Raw genomic sequence first — 20,860 nt, 5'->3', positions numbered from 1 at the left:
AAAATTAAATTTTTTGCATAAGATTTGAATTCAAATATAGTAAATCATAATTTATCTTTTCTTTTTAAATTTAATGGCAGTTCAAATATGTATACTTAATAAAATTTTATTTTCTGTCAAATAATTCTATTTAATAAATTATTTAAATTTAATATTTTTAGCTAATTATTTAAATTCAAATCAAAATCTATCAAAAATTAAAAATTAGTTAATAGATTTTTTAAATTTAATACTTTTAGATAAGTTAATAAATTATTGACTAGAAAGTATGTATTTTTAAAGTAACAAAAGCTTATATCTTTATATGAAAATATGAAACATTTGAATGTTGATTTAAAAAGTTAGATAAAAATATGTTTTTGCTTTGAAAACAAATATAATGTTTTATTTATGTTCTAATTCAAATATTTTTGTATTATATAGTTGGTTAATTTATTTTTTTCTCTTTAGTTCATAACTTTTTTTATTTTGCATATATTGATTATAATTAACTTTTTGTATTATATATATTTTTTATTAATTTCTTTAATGTTTTTATTCTCTGTCAATTTATGAATATATTTTCTTTTATTGTTGTATATATTTAATTTTGATAAATTAATATGTAAATTTATATTCTCTATTTTCTTTAGCTATACCTTTTATTATTAAAGTTCTTTGTCTACAATGAATGATATGAGAAGAATGATGATCATTGCCATATCTAACGCACAAAAATACTATTAATTATGTTAAAAATGATTAAAAATAAAAAAAAATTCAAAAAATTTTTAAAGCATAACATAAAGAACTATTGTTTTCCTTTTATCTAAAAAATAATTTTATTTTGTTAACATATATAGAAATAATTGCTAGCCCAATATATTTGTGTCAAAATAAGAATTAATAAAAAGCAAATGAGTATAACAAAATTAATAATTGTGATTTGTTGTTTGATCAAATTTATATACACACACCAACTAATCAACATTATGATAAAAACAATTATTAACTTTAACTATTTAAATATTGATACTTGATTTTTTATCAAACAAGAAAAAAGCGGTAACAAAATTTTCTATATTTAACAAATAAATTGAAAAAAATTTTATAATTCTTAAAAATTTACAAAAGTTTAGACTTATTTTAGATGAATAATATCATTTATAATATGTAATGTATAAATTATCATTTAATTGTAATTTAGCATTTATAAATATATGATTATCTATTAAATAAATAATTAAAAAATAAATTTAAAATTATAAAAAATTTAATAAAAATCTCATACATTGTACAAATTTAAAAAACTAATATAATATAAAATGATTATCATTATCTTATCTATTCTCATAAGGGGATCAACTAATGGCCAGCAAGTTCCGTCAAGATTGAGCTTCAGGTCAATCATTTAAGACTTTGATTCAGTCCATATCGTTTCGTTGCTTTTCTGGCTTTCATACTGGTTGAGGAAATTTCCTTTGACACAATTAATAAGTTGCGATAAAACCTCTATATTTACGTTCTTTACTAAAGCTTTTAAATCTTCCATGCACAAGATTTTGTTTTTCTTCGAACTGAGTCAAGCCCCCCCCCCCCCCCCCCCCCCCCCCCCCCCCTTTTTTTGGAGGCTTTAAGGAATACAATAATGGCACAGCTCCGAACAAGTAAACCAAGTCCCGTCTCCGTTTTTAATTGATCCATTTGTTGTTAGGCCTTTCTTCAAGTGGGCTGGATTTTCAACTTCTTATAATGCCAATATTCTACCTCCTTAATGCCATTAATAACTTACAAGATGAACACTGATTTTGGAAGAAAACATGCGGATTAAAAGACTGGTTTCGTTTTGCAAGGGATGATTTAACTGTAGTGTTACTATCTGGATGGGAATTTGTCACAAATGTCAATTCAAATCGTAGTCTGTATTCCACATTAACGTGGAATTTGTGAGTCTTAGTCCTTGCTTTTACTTGCTGGCCTGATTCCTTGGTGGCTTCACAACTAGGTTTGCACATTTTGCATGGTGTGCACAATAGTCACTTACACTTCCTAACAACACACTGCAAATCACCAACAAATTTAATTATATTAGCAACCAAAATGCCACAAAAATTTACAAGAATAGATTGGTCTAATTACATAACACATGCTCTTGAATTCTGATGTTTGGCCTTTGCTCCATTAATTAATACTCTTGAATTATTATACCATATGATGTTTAAAATTACCTTTTAATCTTTACAAGGCCACGGCTACCAACAATAAGGAGGCCGACATTCATTTGCTCGCTAATTTCACATATCATATTCTTTGGATCTCCCTCAAGAATCAGATTTCCTTTTTGATCTACAATGTTAGTGATCCAATCAATTTGCCTTCGTGTCTTTCTTTTTGTCAGTTTCCATATCATATGCTCAATTTGAATGTTACAAAGATAAATAATAAGTTTGAATGGCTATATAACTGAATGCTGCTCAAGTTCCAAGCATGGTTAGGAATTTAGATTGAAAATCCTTCAAAAAGGGCACAAAATAAATGTTCTTGAGTTACCACATTGTTGTTGCATATCTCTAAAGCATGAGAGAGAATACCAACTGAAATTTGTTCTTGGCATTTCCTCACAGAATCCACCACTGTAGTTGATGGATAAGCTGCTTCTTAGAAGAGAAACCAGGAAATCATATGCTATTGATATACTCAACAATTGTTGATTAGAAGAAAAGAAAGTGGTGAACAAATTAGCAAGATATACCAAGACAACACAATTTTTATCAAGGATGATATAGCCTTTTCATTTCGTGGTCCACCGGGAAAGGCAGAAGAGGCGACGCCATACTGCTTGGAAGGTTGGTGTACATGAACCAAGGTGAGCAAGCTTGGTTCCCCGCCAGCTACACTTGGTGCTGCATTGATCAGGCTATTGAAAAGGTTATTGACGGCCTATTGAAGAGCATAGAAACTCTCATCACTTTCATCAATCATTTTTTCCCCTAGCATGGAATGAAATGAAACCAGGTCCAATAGAAATTATAACGAGTAAATGTCATAATCTCATGCTGGGGTTACAAAAAATTCACTTTTGGTTGTAATATTTGGATGAAAAATCTTTGTCAGAAAGTAGCCTACAATATAAATGTTCAGACTCTACTATATATGAAAGGGCTCTCTACCAATTTCTTTGCAAAGAAATGTCAAAATTTACAAATCATATATAACAGGTTACAAAAGCTATCAAGTTCAAGAAACTTTTAATAAACCCATGCGACAGTGCAACTCCCAAGAGCCAAAATTCAAAATTTTTATTTCTAAATTCATTAATATCCAGAAATTCATCATCCAAAACATCAAATTTTAATTTAAACTCTATTAGTTTAAAACCCAGAAGCAAAATTATTTATCAACATTTACACAAAAAGGTTCAATATTTATCACCCAAATCTTGTTAATTCACAAAATTTTCAAAGTTGAAAAAGAAAGGAGCAATGAATCAACTGCGCAATAGCTTCATGGTCATCCTTAATAGAGGCAACTATCGAATTCTTGGAGCGAAGAATATCATTAGAAAAAAAAAAAAAAAAAAAGCACTTTCGGAGACTCTGAGGAGCTTGAGCGCGTTTTCAACGAACACCTCGAATGGCTAATGTTCGCTGGCAGTGAATGATTGTTGCGACTCTCCACGATGAACAGTGGATTTTGAAATAATCAAAGGAAAATCATGAAAAAATTAAAAAGAATTTTGAAAATAACAATAAAAACAAATTGTTCATCTTTCTTTGTCAAGTTACTGATCCGCTCAACAACCCATACCGATTGAGATGTTTGCAACCGATCTACCCACCAATTGTCACTTTAGGACTGATCTTTTGCACCGCTTTAACGATCATTGGACTTTGGCTTAATCTTCCTTCTAGCTCTCTCTTTTTTTTTTTTCTTTGGTTTTCTGGATCTTTAAGCTCCAAAAACACTCTTTTACTTTTAATCTTCCTGCCAAATTTTTTTGGTCAAAATAAATCTACAAGCTTCTATCTTGTTTGGAGTGAGCCAGTCATTCCTGCCATGGGCTTTTTCATCCAAATAAATCCAGAAGTTACTCGTAAATTTTTTTGATTATATCGGTTAACAAAGCAAGGTTAAATAATGATTTGAAAAAACAAAAAAAAAAAAACACGCGTCACATAAAAGTAGAACAGGTGTTCATAAATTTCCTAAAAGTAGATCAGGTGTTCATAAATTTCTCACCTCCTGCTAACATCGCCAATTCACTCACGCCTCTTATCCAGGATCTGCCTCCAGAACAACATGACGCACAAAGTCTAAAAAAACAAAGCCAACTGTCATCACCAGAATTTTTAAGGGATTTTCTTTAATATAAGGTAGTATTGATACGCAAAAATCCTCGAGGGATTCTTTTTTATATAAGATAATATTGATATGCAAAAATTCACAATGATATGTATTCAAGTCATGGAATGTGATAACCCATGGAACCATAAATTTAGCATCATTGAGTGATCTCTATTCATTCATTAAATTAAAAGATTTGAAAAACTCAATATCCGTATTTAGCTTATATACATATAAATATACAAAAGGATATATACTTTATATTCTTGACATTGTCAAGATTTTTATGGCACCATAATTGAACATGATCTTTTTATATGCATTTCAATTATAATTCCATAGTATCTTCTTTGAAGATCTCTTACAAGTGTTATATGCATGGTGGATATATTAAATATAAATGCATTTTAGCTTGCATATATGCATGATCATAATCATTATATTAATAATGCATACACTTATTACCCAAACTATAAAGCATATAACAATACTCTAAATAAATCTCATATAGACAACATATTAAAATAGCAAATATATATTACTATTTCTTTAGCTTTTTCCAACTAAAACATAATCTCATGGTTTTAATAAATTTAACCATATTTTTGTAAATTTTTTATTTAACAATTACCAGAGTAAATATAAAGTCATACTTATTCAAGAACTAAAATTTTAATCATAAAATTGGATTCAAGCAACAAAATCAAATAATGAATTAATGACATATTAATTTTGAATAAAAATTAAAGAAAAACTTATTTGATATCTAGATAGAGAAATATTTCTCTTTATCCATAATATTTCAAGAATTAGGATTTCACTAATTCTTTTCTAAATTTCTTTCTCTTGCATCTTCATAAATACGAAATATAACAATTTTTTCATAATTACTTTTAATTTGTTAGAAAAAATAAATAAGAGAAGAGAAATAATAAAAAATAATTTTAGCTTTGAGATGTAAAAAATATTTTTTAAAAATAATTATATATTTATGATACAATAAAGTCTCAAAATTCTCCAAATAAAAATAGTAAAAATAGTTATATTGAAGGATCTATCTATAATGAATGAACAAATATAAATTTTTATTCAAATGATTATGATTTTTTGTATAATTATGATTTTTATAAATAATATTATATTTATATTTAAATAGTTATGACCATTTATCATATGATAATTATTTTTGTTTAAATATAATTATTTAAAATATAAATAAAATTAATATAAAAATTAATTTTATTCATCAATAATTAAATTTTTTAATCTAATATAAGATAAATCATATTTTAAATTACCAACAATAACACTTCCTCATCTGACGGACTTTAGTTTGATGATTCAGAAGTGGATGGCAACAATACAAAATTATTTTTCCTTTCAACTTGGCTCGTTTTGCTATTTTTGTTGTTTCCTCCTAGTATCACAATTATCTGGAAATTCTTGATTGTATCAACAACTTAGCCTAATTGGTCGGCAATTGGGTTATGTACTTCAAACGGGTCGGACAATTGTTTTTTCCTCTGAAATTTTTAATTCCAGGTCAAGGAGAGAAAAAGATTAAAAAAAAAAAAAAAAAACTTTGAAATTTATGAATCACAAAGGAAATAATATATAACGTATCTTGTGGGGGTGCAGAGTGAGTGAGGTCTGTGTGAGTTACCCAAACCTAAAGCATAGGAACCTCCAACCCCAAATAAACTGCTAAACTTGGACTCTATGAATTTAGAAATTTGACAAAAGTTTAAATTGTTTGACCATCTATATCTGCAAATAATATATAACGTATCTTGTGGGGGAGGAAAGTGAGTGAGGTCTTTGGAAGTTGCCCCAACCCCAAATAAACTGCTAAACTTGGACTCTTATGAATTTGGCAAATTGACAAAAATTTAAATTCCATCTACATTTGTACTGAGTTTGAGTTGTCCACATTCGTGATTTTTGTCAAACAACGGAGCGTAATTGAAGCTGATGATGAACCAGAATATATCATGGTTCCAAGCAATAGGATAATTTATATATTTATGTAATATAAAATATTAAAATTTATATATTTATATCGTATTTTATATAAAAATTATATATCAAAATTTATGTTGATATAAAATATAAAATTTTATTAATTTTATTAAATTTATATATAATTATTATTAAAATTTTAAATCATATTTTTTTATTATATTTATATTTTAAATTGTAAGTTTTCTCGCTGACCTTTGAACTAGCTAGATATTATCTATAAAATTTTCATTCATAGACACTCATTTGCGAAAAAATTAGTGGGGTGGCAAAAGCCACAACAGCGTTATTTGTAGTTTCACAAAAAAATCCAGTTATACGCTTTTTTGTTATTGAATTTTGATTGTTGAAACTGAAGGTTTATTACCACATCAACATACCGCTATAGAATATTAGCATCTAGTTTACTCGTTAAACATGGATTAAGTTCCACAAATTGAAGTTTTAGTGGTCCAGTTTCCAGATTTTGTCAGCAATTGAGAGCAGCTTATCATGGCTCTCAACGTCCCAATTCCCGCTGACCTGTTCAACTAGCTAGCGACGTCCAGTGTCAAGGGACGACAGCATTATCTCCGGTCTCACGAACAAATTGTACGTGATGAAGAATTGTCTTCAAAGTTGGAAAATATACACATCTACATTTTTAATAGCTTTCTTCCGAGTCATGTTGTTCTGCAGGCCCACTATCCAAATTTCGTGGGAAATTTTGAGAGAAACTGGGTCGGTATCGGATGGATGGGTATGGACCTATATATACCGCGCGGTTAACATTGTTTCCTCCACCAACAAATAAAATGTTTTCTAACAAGCTTTTACTAACTCTTCGCCCAGGTTCTCTTAGTTGTTAGTATTCTCCTTCTAGGCTCAGCCATGGCGTCTAGGAACGTCGGAAGGACTGCCGTGCCTTGTAAGCATTCTAGCCTGGCCAAGCTTCTTAAGTATTTACATCATTTCCTGGCCTAGAATTTTATTAATATATATAATATATATATATAGGTAGTTGAGATATCATAACATGTTTAAGTTATGCTATGTTTATATGCATCTACTACTTTTTCTTTCTATGCTAATTAATCGCCCTAAACATGCTCATTAATTCAAGCAACTGATTAAATATTACTTACTGTATATAAACAAGAAAGAAAATGAGAAACCAGTTTTACAGCCCTCGGTTGCTTTCCCAACTATATAAATGTATGGTATTTTTTATTTTTAAATTTAGATGTTTGTCATTTATTTATTTATTTATTTATTTATTTATTTAGAGGTTAAATTTTAGAAAGATATCCAATTAAAAGAAATTGATAAGCGATGAAGTGACTTCAGTTATATTTATGTGCTCAAAATATTCTAATTTAATTGATGTGAGATTTTTTTTATTTTCAGTTCAATATAGGAATTCAAATTAATCAGCAGATAATTAATTGACAATTTTTTTTTAATTTATTGGTGCTGATCTTACAGACGATAAATTCAAATGGAAGTATCCCCGTAATGATGTTCCCTGGGATCACCGTTATGCTAGAAAAAGAAATGGTCCATAACCTGCTGATGAATATTGTTAAAAATAAAAGTGTAGCACAGATGGAGTGGATAAAAAATGGGGAGCTGAGGCTGATCCACTTCATTTAATTTCTACGTTTGCCTGGCCTCTGCTTCAACATCTAGCATTTGGTTTGGTACTTAAGTTGCTGTAATAATTTGGTAGATATTGCTGCAGTAATATTGAAAGTAAAAGTTTCTGTGTACAAACTAGCGATTCCATAAATAAAAAACGTGATCTTTTAGTAAAGCGTATGAATAAAGTAAAGCGACTTTTGAGTTGCTTTTGTAAATACAACTGGAATGATAATGTCGGGACCCTAACTGCTCCAGGTTTTGAATTGGTCCATCACACCCCCCCCCCCCCCAAAAAAAAAAAAAAAAACCGTTACAAAATAAGAACAGTACGGGCTTTGCCAGAAGAGGAAGTTGAGAATTTGGTTAGCCTGCAATAGATTTATGGTAGGGGGGAGACAATGTTCTCCGGTAATCCATTCCAGCCAAAATTGGATCGCATAAAGTTCACTAGCTTTATCCCTGGAGTTGCTTTCAGCATCCATAATATCTCATTCCTTCTTCCCAGCTCTGAACAGATCATCATGAAAAGGAAAAACAAAAAAAAAATGCTTAACATTATATAAAAGCACAAACAAACAACCATGCATATAAAAATCTTCTTTGGCCAAGACACAAAGTAACTACTTTTCTACTCGTCCTAAAATTCAGGCAGGTTCCAGAGGACGGTTAGATTCTCTATCTCCTCTCTCTTCTCTTATTCTCTTTTTCTTTTTCTTTTTTTTTCTCAAACTCACATATTACTTTATTTCTATTCAGACTTAACTGAAACAATATTCCAGTTTAGCATAAAACTTTTATTTTTTATTTTTTGGCCAAAAACAAATTTTTTATATTTAGATACCCTTTAAAATGCATTATCTTTTACATGTATATGCTTCACAAAATTTCCAAATTATTTAAGGCGACATTCATACCTGTGATTGCATGTAACCTATTTTTCATTGGACACAAAGGGAATGCCTTGCTCAATACACTAGAGAAAGCATTATCAAGAAGTGAGTTTCTATAGCACATCAGTTTACGCTGACCAAGTAGTATAGAAAGGCAACTAGCGTTGATATTTTGCAAGATCATATCATGATACTGTATGACAGGCTAGGGTCGTAGCTAGATGCTTGCAAATGCAACCAGCTTTGGAGGAAGGACAAATATGAAAATACAAAAAGGCCATACAACGATTTAGTTGACGAGACAAATTATTGGAATTTGGAAGTTCAAAAGCTTGAACTTCCCCACCAACAAAGTCTGGTAATGACAACATTCTCACCTACTCTCCTTGGATAAGTTTTAACTGTACCTAAATTTGTGGCGTATCACTCAACAAATATGATGTGTTTTTCACATGAGGAAACTTTGTGCAAAGCCAAAATACTCGCTATATACAAATTCATTGCACAATAGTATCTCACTGTCGTTATAAAGAAGAGAACTACTTTTAATATACTTTCATGGCCGAAGTGGAGAATCTAGTTGCATACTTGTCTCATTTTCCAACTAAAAACTCCTTTAAATCTAGAGCCAAATGAAACATAATGAAGTACCAATAACTCGTTTGACTGCAACTTGGAAAATCATCCGTGTTTTCAAGGTTGAAAAAGGTGTCAGATGGCAAGATCAGTTCTGGCTTTTACCATTAACAATTAGTTATCTAGTGTACCTGAAGAAGATATCCATGCAGCCAATCCAATGTCTGTGGAAATGTGGTCGCTGATACATTGACAACTGTTAAACCCTGTTCAAAGGGATGATGCACGAAAAACAAAAAAACCAGAAAGTTCATCAACACTTCAATTTTCAAACAAACCAGCCAAAAAAAATAGAGAGATGAATCAAACTACACCTCTAAAATTATGACAAGTGGAGGTAGAAAATCCCTGTTGATTTTCTTCCTCTTAAAAGAAAGGTGACACCTTACTCCACACTCTTCATACCATACTAAAAATTTTAGATGCCTAAAATGATGGGGCAATCCAAGAAATTTGAAGCATAAGCCTACAACATCAGATGGTACTACCAACAAAGGTAAATCCATGAGATTATCTTGGAGAATGCTAGATAAAACAACCACGAAGCCCCCTGTATAAATACTAATGGACATCTTAGATATGACCCACTTTCTTTATCAGAAATCTAAGAGCACGTTCACCCAAAATATGATGCTTATAATGTTTATGCCTTCATACCCCACACAGGCATAACCAACTATCTTTTCCTACTGAAACTGGTTTTACATCAAATCCAAAGATACCTCAATATGATGTTATATTGCACTAGACTTAATACACAAAAAGTTTTGATAGAAAACGGCACAGAACACACAAGAGGATACAAACAAATGTTTCATCCTAACAACCAATAGAAAAAAGCATGAGATGGCATACCCGTGACTTGAAAGAGCAAAGATAGTCTTGAATGGTCTTCAAGTTCGTTATTAGACTGTCAGTATCCTGTAATAAAAAATTAAAAAAAAAAAGAATTTGATTTTTGTTATAAATTCATCACAAAATGAAACAGAAAAGTCAATCAAGTAATAGTTGATTAAAGGAATAAACAATGCAAGCATCACTGCAGAAGAAAGGGAACCGAGAGTAGGCAAAAGAAAAATCAAGGTATCAGCATGCCCACTTTCGACCAGAAATGACACAAATTAGGCACACATGGACGTAATTGGAAGGCATCATCTCGTGCCTTCATCAGACAGTCCTACTTTGATTTTGCCAATGACAGTCCTACGTGACAAAGGTATCAACACCACAACACCTCTCCAGCTTACGAGAATTCTGGACAAATTTACCTTGTGCTAAAAATTCAAATAATTTTGTTCATAGTGAAATAAAAGGAGTGAAAAACTGCCAATATTGATACAAGGCAACTTATGACTGTACTTGAGAGGCTACGATGTTCTAGGAAAGCTAAAAGTAAAGCTTTAAAAAACTTCTCAATGATAACATCCATATTTAAGGGAAGAAAGAACATGAATTTGACTGATTTCAACCAAATTTCCAGGATCCACTTTCCACGCACCAAATGAAGCCAACATTTACTCTATATTCATAGAAATAGAATCATACTATATAACTCAGTACTTAACCAGAGTCCTTGGTTACAAAACAACTTAACAGTCAAATAATATCATCTTTCTGCCAAGTCGATAGCTACTTGAACTTTATTGTGACCAATTCAGTTCGTAATGGAATGAGAACCCCAGAAATGTTATTAATACCTGGACTAGACATTTACCACTTAAGGTCTGAGTAGTGATCCTCTCCTCTAGTAATGCCTGCATATAGAAGAAATTGTTTAGAATTTTGAAAATCATGCAGGATTGAGAAAAGAGACATTATGAGGGAGTAGGTGAAATGCAATCTAAAGGATGCCATCTTCATACTATCAAGAATAACTTTAGATGAACCTGATTATATCTTTTTAACATCAAGATAAAAATTCAGCAGTATCTTAGCTTAGACTAATTCCAGATATAACAGTCAAAAGAACCCATTGGTTTATAAATTTACATTTAGAATAGCCTATCCACAAAATGACATCTTCCCAGAATAAGAATAGTGGAAAAAACCTCTCTGTGCTCCACTAAATGAACCATCTATATTCTTGAGAATTCAAAATCCTTAACAAGGGTTTTCTCTATGTACAAATAAAGATTTCAAAGAGTATGAGTTCTATCAAAAGAGAAAGCTTTAGAAAGAGCAATCAGAAGCAACACCAAAATTTGGATCTTTGCCAAATGTGAATAGAATTGGTATCTCCTTCATATGTTTCAGTTTAGCAACTCACATCACATATTATTTACTAAAACAAAACTACAAGCTTCTCACGTACTTTGCTATTTAAAGCAGGATATATAAGAGTGAAAAGAGAAAACAACCATACTTTATGATCAAATTCAGCCATCTTCAGAACTATGGGTATTATTATTGGTTCAGGGCCAGATTTTTCTTTTCTAGCAGTACTTCCATTTACTTCTGGTATGTTAATAGTTTCACCTGCATGAACACAAACATTGTTAATAAACTGTAATATTGCACCTTCACTACACCTCTAATACTAACACATGCACATGAAACAATGCTTATAAATGGAGCTAGATGGTAGCCCAAACACAAAGAATTTAGAGCAGAAATCTACCTTTATTGTCTGAAGCAGTTGCTAGAGCAATGGACACTAGAGATTCCGAGACTTTGTTCACCTGGTCAGCAGACACATCTTCACCCAAAGGCACAGTATGGTTTTGGCTATTTTCCATATTACTTCCAGGTACACTTGAGAAATTATTCTCCATTTGCACTGTAGAAGCATTATCTGAAGCCACAAACATTGCAATCGATTGATTTCCTTCAGACATAGCAGTTGGAGTTTTATGCTCATCATCCATTAAATAAATACTTGGGTCCAAATGTATTCCCTGTTATTGACATAAGAAACAAGGAAAACTCACTTATTTCAAAGTGATACACACTAAAGCGCACAAGAACATGCCAATGCTTCTGAATCCCAAGCAATGACCAGGCGGAATAAAATGGTACAATACTTAAGCATATTAGAACCTTCTGCAGCCAAAAAAAAAAAAAAAAAGATACAAAGGCAGTCTGCATGTTCCAGAAAGGACAGCAATCTGCAGGGTAACATGGTAGCAGATCCAACCTCACACTTCATCCCCATGAACATAATACATGTGTGACATGCATCTGTGTTCAAAGACATATAGCCATGCTCGCATAGAACATCCATTACTGCTAGATATCTTATTTTAACTATTACATTCATCAAACCACAGAAAAGAATAACTGCAAAGATCAACAGAAATCCAAGGATAGGAGCTCAGATTTGAGCTAAAATAGCTGCAAATACAACAGAAGCAAAGGGTACTGACATTGTCATGAGTACAATCTATTCATTCATGGAAAGAAGGCCATAATCTACTAGATTCCATGCTTATTTTATTGTACACCCTCAGAAATTCATGTGTCATGCCCTTTCATGACCGATGCTAAAAAATAAACAACACCTAAAACTTTACTTCCTGGCAATGATATACCACCTCTGAAATTGTATGATTTTATTTTTGAGATAGCGCTAAAATAACTTATTAAATTAAATGAATCAATGCAAAGAAATAATTAATATGAACCACAAGCACTCAAAATATAATGCACTCTATAGGCATGCACATATCACACTGTTAATTCTTGGCCCATAAGGGTGTAATGGCATCACCGTGCACTATAAAGATAAAAAAGAGAGAAGAATAAGCGGGAAGGCTCAAGGATGGAGGGTAAGGATGTTGGCAAAAGAATGTAGTCAGCACTTTAATGTCAAGCCATACCTCGATTATAATTGGCTTTCCATCTTTCATTGCCTTTTTTAGATCCCCATTCAACCCTAGAAGCCAAACAACGCAACACAAAATCAATGATGAAGATACCTTTAGAATAAATTAACAACTCTAGGAAGATGCAAAACATATGACATACTATTTGGATGTTACATATCTCTCTGCAATCACCTGTTTTTACATGATTACAAGGAAGATAAAATTTTCATAATAGCTAGATGGAAATTTTAGAAACTACCTTTACGAACTATCCTGCATTCTCGACAAAATTCAGTAATTAACTCCTCAGAGGAGCTGAAATCCCGCGCCCATACAGGAGTGGAAGCCAATGGTGCACTGAAAGAAATAAGAGGAGTAAGCATTGTTGTACAATGTAAAAATATTAAAAGTAAGGGATGTCAGGCCAATCAGCTGCACAAGATGAATTTTCTATTGAGGACAATCTGCTTTTCCTAAGACACATGGAAAGAGAGCAACAATTAAAAACTAAGATAATAATAATAATAATAATAAAGGTTGAAATCCAATGCACTATTCAATATAAGGTAGTGCCTTTTCATCCACCTTTATCAGGAGTAGGAAGTGATTAGGGAAATAAACTTCTATCTTGTAACCAATAAATAGCAGAGGTAACATCTCACAATTTTGAAAACCACAACAATCCATTCTGAACCAAAGGCTCAATACCTTCCTACCACATATAAAACAAATCCTAACTGATAACATATGACTAGAACAACCAATGTCAACTGTCCTCCTTGGTTGAAGCAAGAAAATGCCTTACTGATAACCACTTTTATTTTACTTTGGAGCACTGATTTGATCTGATCAGATAATTTCTACATTGGAATAAAAATCTGAACAATACAAGAAGAGAAGAGAGTAAATAGATTCTAGACGTACTCGGTTGATGTGCGTAGCAATTCATAAACCATATCTGTCTGTAACAATTGAAAACAGAAATTTAAATGCATCAGCAAACATGAAAACAGAGTGAACAATCAAAGAAATATGAAAGAAGAAAATCTCAAAAAATTCAGTATATAAACACCTGTAAGACATTTGGCAAGTTTAGCCTATGTGCAAGTTGTGTAGCTATTGTAGACTTCCCAACACAGGCAGTTCCACAAACAAGAATCACCAAAGGAACCCTTTGATGGTGAAATCTGAAAGTAAGAAACAAGAGAAACAGTATTAGCAAAATGAAGCAACATGTAGAAGTTCCATTTATATTTTTGCTCACTACAACTCAAGGGCAAGTAATGAATCAATGAAAAATGTCCCATGCATAATCAGAATTAAAGCTATTCCAACATTACGCGTCTTTATGATCATTAAAGTAGGGTGAAGACATGCATTGAACCTAGACCTGCAATACCAGTAAATTATCTAGCATAAAAAAATGAAGATAGTTACACACAAAGGGGAAAAAACTGTTGCTACACAAATATAAGCAACCACCAATATCACATAGTTAGCAGACTTTCTTGAGGTGAATTATCTTTTGATGCCAATAAACATGTGATAAAGAAGTTAAAGTTGAAAATTTGATTCCAGAATTGCTAGCATAAAATCGTTTGGCATCAACTTGAGAAGCTATCTGACCTGGTCATCATCTTGTACCGGTTTACGTACTCTTCCCCATAACCTCGCCGCTCCATTAGCTGCACAAAGAGTTTGATTAGAAAGTTCATCCATATGACAAATTCATAAATGTTATGAAGAAATACCTTAAAAAGATTAGCTTCCAAATCAGACTGCGAGCTGCATAACAATTTGATGAATAGAACATTAATAAAAAAAAAATTACTACTGATAAGAAAACGAAACTGTAACCAAAACGGAAAGAGAAGGGAATCATACACATCCAAAAGGCTGTTGTCTATAAGCAGCTTCTTGAGCTCGAGAGAGATTTTAATAGCTACATGATTTGGAATCTGAAACCACCATGTCGTAGCAATAAACGTAAAACAAATAAACAAAAAAAAGTTGAAAGACATTATCATTACCAAGTAATAAACACAGAAACATAAAAATTGAAGAAAATTAAGCAATTCAAGTTGGCTTATCCCAAGAATGGAATAGATACCTTTGTGACGGTTAACATTCTGCTAAGTAAAAACCTGGATAAAACATAATAGTGATCGGCATTATCTCCCAACCAGACCTTCACCTACAACGCCGAAAAAAAAAAAAGATTTTATTTAAAATTGGTTTGTTAAAAAGGATTCTCGAGAGAGAGAGAGAGAACCTTGACGAAGTCGTATTTGGAGGAGGCGTTGCGAGGACTGGATTTGGTGGAGGGAAGGGAGGGAGTCGTTATCTTATTGCCGTCTTCGTCTTCACCGCTGTAATTGTGGTTAGCTCTTGTTCGCACTGCAATTCCCTTGCCCCTGTTCATCATCATCGTCATCTTCTCGTATTCTCCCATTTTTCTGGTTGGATTTCAATGTTACGACCGTTCCCTCGCTTTAAACTTTGCCGCTGTCCATTTCACGGCCATATCCCCGCATCTTTGCCATCTCAGTTGTCTATTTTATTTCTTTTTCAATTAAAGTTTGTACAATCCGTTAACCACCAAAAATCTATTATTATTATTATTATTATTTAAATGACAGTAATCCTCTTTTTGTCTTTTCCCTCATAATTTATCCACAAATACACGTATTACATTTTTCTTCTAACATGCCTCAATGAATAATATATTTAATATAATTTAAATATTTTTTTAAAATTAAAAATGGATAAAGAACACATGTTATTATTTGATTACGCAATAAGGTACAAATTTATAGCTATTATTAAATTTTTTTAACTAATGCAATTTTATTATTATATTTTTAGTTTTTAAAATAAATTTATTATTGTACTTTTAATTTAACAATAACAAAAATCTTTATTACTAGTATAATTTTGAGGGTTATTAAATGCACTCCTATCTTTTTTCTTTTACATTTAACTTTTTTTAAAAAATATTTTTCACTAAAATTACTTATTTATCCTTGCTTTTTCCTCATAAGTTTTTAAAAATATATTTTCAAAAAATTATAAATTTGTTCAAAAATTTATTTTTAAAAAGTCATATAATCTTTCAAAAATGGATTTTTGGAAGATTATAAATTTTACCGGAAATGAATTTTTTTAAAATTAAATTTAAAAAAGGTTTATAACTTTGTGAAAATCTATTTTCAGAAAATTTTATGACTTTCCAAAAATTTAAAACTCCAAAAAATTATAAGAAAAATAATAAAGTAATTTCAATTACAAAAATTTTTAAAAAAAAAAATTGAGGTTTTAAAAGAAAAAATGCATTTAGCACCGCTCTAATTTTGAATGCTATTTTCCCAAAAAATTATCCAAGCAAAACCACCATAAACACTTGAATCCTTTCCCTGAATTTTGGCTACATTAGATGGTATACAACATGTAAAAAAGGACACTGCTTGTAGCTCTAAGATGTACAAATTGTCTACAAAGATGAGGGAAAAGGTATAAAGAAAGATAAAAGGAATAATGTTAATGCTCTCTACTCTACAGAAATTCAAATTCCAGAATGTGGATGGATATATATATAAAATAATTGTTTTACATAACAACGTGTACCAACATTTGACAGTCACATGATGAACCTTTGCCTCTGTTTGCTAACCTAGTTAGTGTCACAGACAGACCGGAAAGTGACTGAGAAAAATATTTCCATGTTAGAAGTACAGTGGTAAATCAGCCGAACCTTGCAGAATCTAATCCTTGATGCTAGAAAGTCCGCGCCTCATATCCTCTTGAAAAATTTACCGCCTCTTTTTCCCATGCCAGTTCCTACAAGACTCGATGCAAGCAGAGATTTGGCATCCGGCCTCCACCTCAACTCTTTAAGATTAGAGAATATGGTTGCAAGTGCAGGAGATATGTCACTTCCCTTTATGTGCTTGCATGATACCACTACAAGATTTTCAAGTTCCTGCCAGGAGAAAATCACAGCTTCCAGACCTTCAGTTGTCAGCAATGAGCATCCTTCTAAACGTAACAACTTCACTCTCCTGTGAGAAAAGAAACGCCCGTTAGATTTTTCGTCTTTTTTTTGAAAGAAGATGTTGGTTATTTGAATCCAGGTTCCTAGACCTCATATTTTTCCTCTAGACCTAACAAACATTATGATCACACATTTCTGCTAGGAATCTAACCAAGCCTCACCACACATTTGAATAACCAGTTAGCCTACAAATTGTGAGCATAAAAAGCAAATCTACCTGAGGTACATGATTTAGTAGGTGGAAATTAATTAAAAAGCAATTGTAAAAGTAGATAGAACTCATAATTGGATTTATCCCCACTCCAGCAAAACAAGCCAACTCTACATTATTTGCACACCTGCACATTACAGTTAACATTGTACTAGACAAATTTCACAATCAATTGAGCTTTTTTACATTTCAAAATCATTTGAGCTTTTTTCATTTCAAAATCAATGGCCAGAGACTCTCATCATTGCAACAGAAAGTAACTCTTTTTTCTTTCGGGCCATATCAACGGCACAAAAGAACCGCAGAAGTGAAAATGAATTAACTCTAGATTAGTTCATAATCTAAAACATCTTCCACGAAACCACAAGCAGAGGTAAAGAAAGCAGGTAAAGAAAATTACAAAGAACAAAGTGAAAACAATCCATTACCTGCAAACACTTGCAAACCTGAACATATCATTATCCAATCCCCAGCAGTCCTGAACAACAACCTCTCTCACAGCTTCACATACTCTAAACAACGCTCTCACACTCTTCTTACTCCGCAACTGACACTTTTGCAGATGCAACCGCTCAAGAGCTGGACAAAACCCCAAATACTCATCCGGACCCGGACTCAAATCAATCCTCTTACAAGATAACAACTTCAAAGTCTTCAAATTCTCACAATAAGACAATGCAGCCAACCATCCATCATCCATTCTATGATCACAAATGGTCAATTCTTCAAGCATTAAACAACATTGCCCAATAGCTTTAATCCCATCAAAACTTCCTTCACATCCACTAAGCTCAAGCTTAACTAACCTTCCACACCCCTGAGCTAAGATAGTTAACCCAATGTCGGAAACAAATGAACTATAAAGTCCATCAACGTTTCCAACAAGTTTCAGGATTTGCAAATTTTCACACGCCGCAATCCCGCGTAAAACGTTGTCGTTACATTTATGTAACTCCAATTCTTGCAATGTCAAACATTCTTCAGCCACCGTTAACAACCCCAACTCACTGGCGTTAATTACCACTAGTCTTCGAAGATTTGGGCAGCCATTGGCAAGTGCTTGAAGACCTTTATCAACAACTTCAACAGGCAATAGACTTTGTTCCAAAAGCTTCCAATTTGAACAAAACCCAGAACTCATTTGCATCGAAACCATCCGATGAGTTAACAAAATCCCAGAATTTCGCGGCGAAAACAAACAACCGTTGAGCAAATCCACGTGGGATAAGTTGGGGAACCTCGTGATTAACCGACCTGATTCGAGAAAGTCCCAATCTAGGATCTTCAGGGACCGTACGAGGCGACCTTGGAGATTGAGCCACCGCTTGCAGACGAGTGAGTTAGGGTTCCGTTGCGAAAGGGGTAACTTTGAGAGGATTTTTAAGAGGAGCTCGTCGGATAAGAGAAGAGTTCGGTCGATGTTGGCGAAATTGGGGATTAGGGCTTGGGATTTGGGATCTTTTGAAGCTAAAGACTGAAGATGCATAGCGAAAACCACATGCTTTAATGGCTTGGTTTTTTTGAGCCAAATGTCTGACCAGCTCGGCGGTCGCTTCTTCAACGGTGAATCTGGGTTTCCCTCCAAGACCGACATCGTTTTAATCAAAGCCTTCTTGTCTGCTTTGGCTCCCGCTTCTGCTTCTGCTTGTGCCACTGACGCTTTGACCTTCTTGTCCTACTTCACAAAATTATCGTCCTTGGATTATTTTTTCCAGCAAAAGAGAGTGGATTTTCACATATCTCGGAAAAAATTACAAGCTTTAGTGGGTTTGTTTTTCTTCAGACAGAGATCTCATTTAGTTCAGTCCATGACTTTGATGCGGCTAACGGATATCTTGAAGCGGCGGGGTCGTATTTTTTTTAAAATAGCGCTTTTGGTGATGGCCTTTTGTTCTTATTTTAGATTTTGAAAATTTTTGTTGTTATCCTGAGATAACACTAACTGGATATTTGGGGGAAAACAAAGGTTTTTTTGGGAACTACAGTAGTTGGCTTTTTTTATTATTATTATTTTCTTTGGATTGAATGAAGAGGATAGCTTGGCATCTTAAATGAACTTTGTTCGAATGATATTGGGATTAAAAATTAAAAATAACAAAAGAAAAGAGATTGGGATTATTATATTTTTTTATATAAAAAAACTTACGCATGATCAGAGTTAATAATGGCGAAATCTAAGATCTTTGTTTTTTTTCTTAATAACATGTAATTACATTTGTTTTTGTGTTATGAATTTTTTATCTTGACAATCTTCACTCAGTTATTTCAATTAAACAAGTGTTAAAATTTTTAAATGATAAATAAGTATTTAAATCACTTTATATTTATCTCACGATATAAATTTATTTTTTTTAATAAATAAATATATGCATAAAGATCTTACTAGTAAAATTAATAAAATTTCATAGATAAATTTTATAAACAAAAGCTCATTTATGTATGAGCATGTGAGTCTACATATTAATTTAATTAAACATAAACTTGAATTCAATATTTTATAAAATTGAATATATAGAATCAAATGATTTACTCTCTAATTTACTAAGAAGTCTTGTTAAATTACAATTTGTAAATATGAAATTGCAGGAATAATAGTTAGCATGTTAATGAATTTTCTTTTGGCCAAAACGAAAATGAAGAGAGAGAGCTCTTTGATCTATATGATTGTTAGGGAGTGTCCGTTGTGCCTCCCCAAAATAGCCGTTAGATAGCCGTTCCAAACTTCAATACCCACCCAACCCCCCCCCCCCCCTTTTTTTTTTTTTATGTTGTTTTTGTTTTTGTCTTTGGTTGCCGGTGGGACACCAAGCCCAAACGTCGGAACACAAACTTCTTCTATCCAGGAAACACCCAACATGAAAAATAAAAAAAATGTGAAACTGTAGTCATGGTATGCTTATTCACGAAAAAAAAAGTCATGGTTTGCCAGTTTCATCATTTTGCATCTTAGCTTAATGCTTTTCTTTTTCTTAAAGAAAAGTTGATTTCAAGCCTTGAATATTAACGGCTTATTAGATATTTCTTATTAGATGTCTAACAATTATCTATTCAAATCAAACTGATTTTTTATTAGATATTTAACTTTACACCCTTAAATCGACATCTTATTTTAACTCTTTTTATAACAAATCTTCATCTCCTTGAACTCAATTTTTCATATCATCCTCTGAATTTTACTTGATATGAAAGAAAAAACAAAAATTTTTTAATCTAATAATTCAAATTCATAATATTTTTTTACTTTATAAAAATTTTTCATCTTTACTTATTTTCATCCTTCCTATCAAAAAATATATATATACTAATT

At 32.0% G+C, this 20,860-nt stretch overlaps 2 protein-coding genes and 1 long non-coding RNA gene across 4 annotated transcripts; all 3 read right to left on the bottom strand.

The window, feature by feature from the left end:
* Positions 1 to 3,462: 3,462 nt before the first annotated feature.
* Positions 3,463 to 4,492, bottom strand: LOC149516928 (uncharacterized). The gene is made up of 2 exons (XR_016345406.1): positions 4,219 to 4,492; positions 3,463 to 4,040 (listed from the first exon to the last, which is right to left on the bottom strand). It is a non-coding gene; the product is annotated as an uncharacterized LOC149516928 (long non-coding RNA).
* Positions 4,493 to 8,080: 3,588 nt separating this feature from the next.
* LOC111314595 (uncharacterized) lies at positions 8,081 to 15,891 on the bottom strand. 2 transcript variants are annotated; one of them, XM_022916107.2, is made up of 16 exons: positions 15,564 to 15,891; positions 15,402 to 15,485; positions 15,176 to 15,249; positions 15,043 to 15,076; positions 14,918 to 14,976; positions 14,364 to 14,478; positions 14,216 to 14,253; positions 13,551 to 13,648; positions 13,304 to 13,359; positions 12,106 to 12,382; positions 11,851 to 11,963; positions 11,186 to 11,242; positions 10,344 to 10,409; positions 9,620 to 9,694; positions 8,877 to 8,935; positions 8,331 to 8,469 (listed from the first exon to the last, which is right to left on the bottom strand). In XM_022916107.2, exons 1-15 carry the CDS (start codon positions 15,741 to 15,743, stop codon positions 8,894 to 8,896), a joined length of 1,368 nt encoding a protein of 455 aa, XP_022771842.2. In that variant the 5' UTR covers positions 15,744 to 15,891; the 3' UTR covers positions 8,331 to 8,469; positions 8,877 to 8,893. The 2 variants fall into 2 exon arrangements, with proteins under 2 accessions (XP_022771852.2, XP_022771842.2); XM_022916117.2 differs by lacking the exon at positions 8,877 to 8,935 and having other exon boundaries at positions 8,081 to 8,469.
* A 795-nt stretch (positions 15,892 to 16,686) lies between these two features.
* On the bottom strand, positions 16,687 to 19,477 carry LOC111318155 (F-box protein At5g07670-like). Its single transcript, XM_022920842.2, has 2 exons — positions 17,982 to 19,477; positions 16,687 to 17,349 (listed from the first exon to the last, which is right to left on the bottom strand). Exons 1-2 carry the CDS (start codon positions 19,145 to 19,147, stop codon positions 17,082 to 17,084), a joined length of 1,434 nt encoding a protein of 477 aa, XP_022776577.2. The 5' UTR covers positions 19,148 to 19,477; the 3' UTR covers positions 16,687 to 17,081.
* Between the last annotated feature and the right edge of the window lie 1,383 nt (positions 19,478 to 20,860).

The sequence above is a fragment of the Durio zibethinus genome, chromosome 9, assembly GCF_047325235.1.
Source record: "Durio zibethinus cultivar Kanyao isolate XHJ-2024 chromosome 9, ASM4732523v1, whole genome shotgun sequence".
Classification (NCBI taxonomy): Eukaryota; Viridiplantae; Streptophyta; class Magnoliopsida; order Malvales; family Malvaceae; genus Durio; species Durio zibethinus.
The sequence above is the reverse complement of the archived record's forward strand: the minus strand, read 5'-3'. Positions and strand labels throughout refer to the sequence as shown.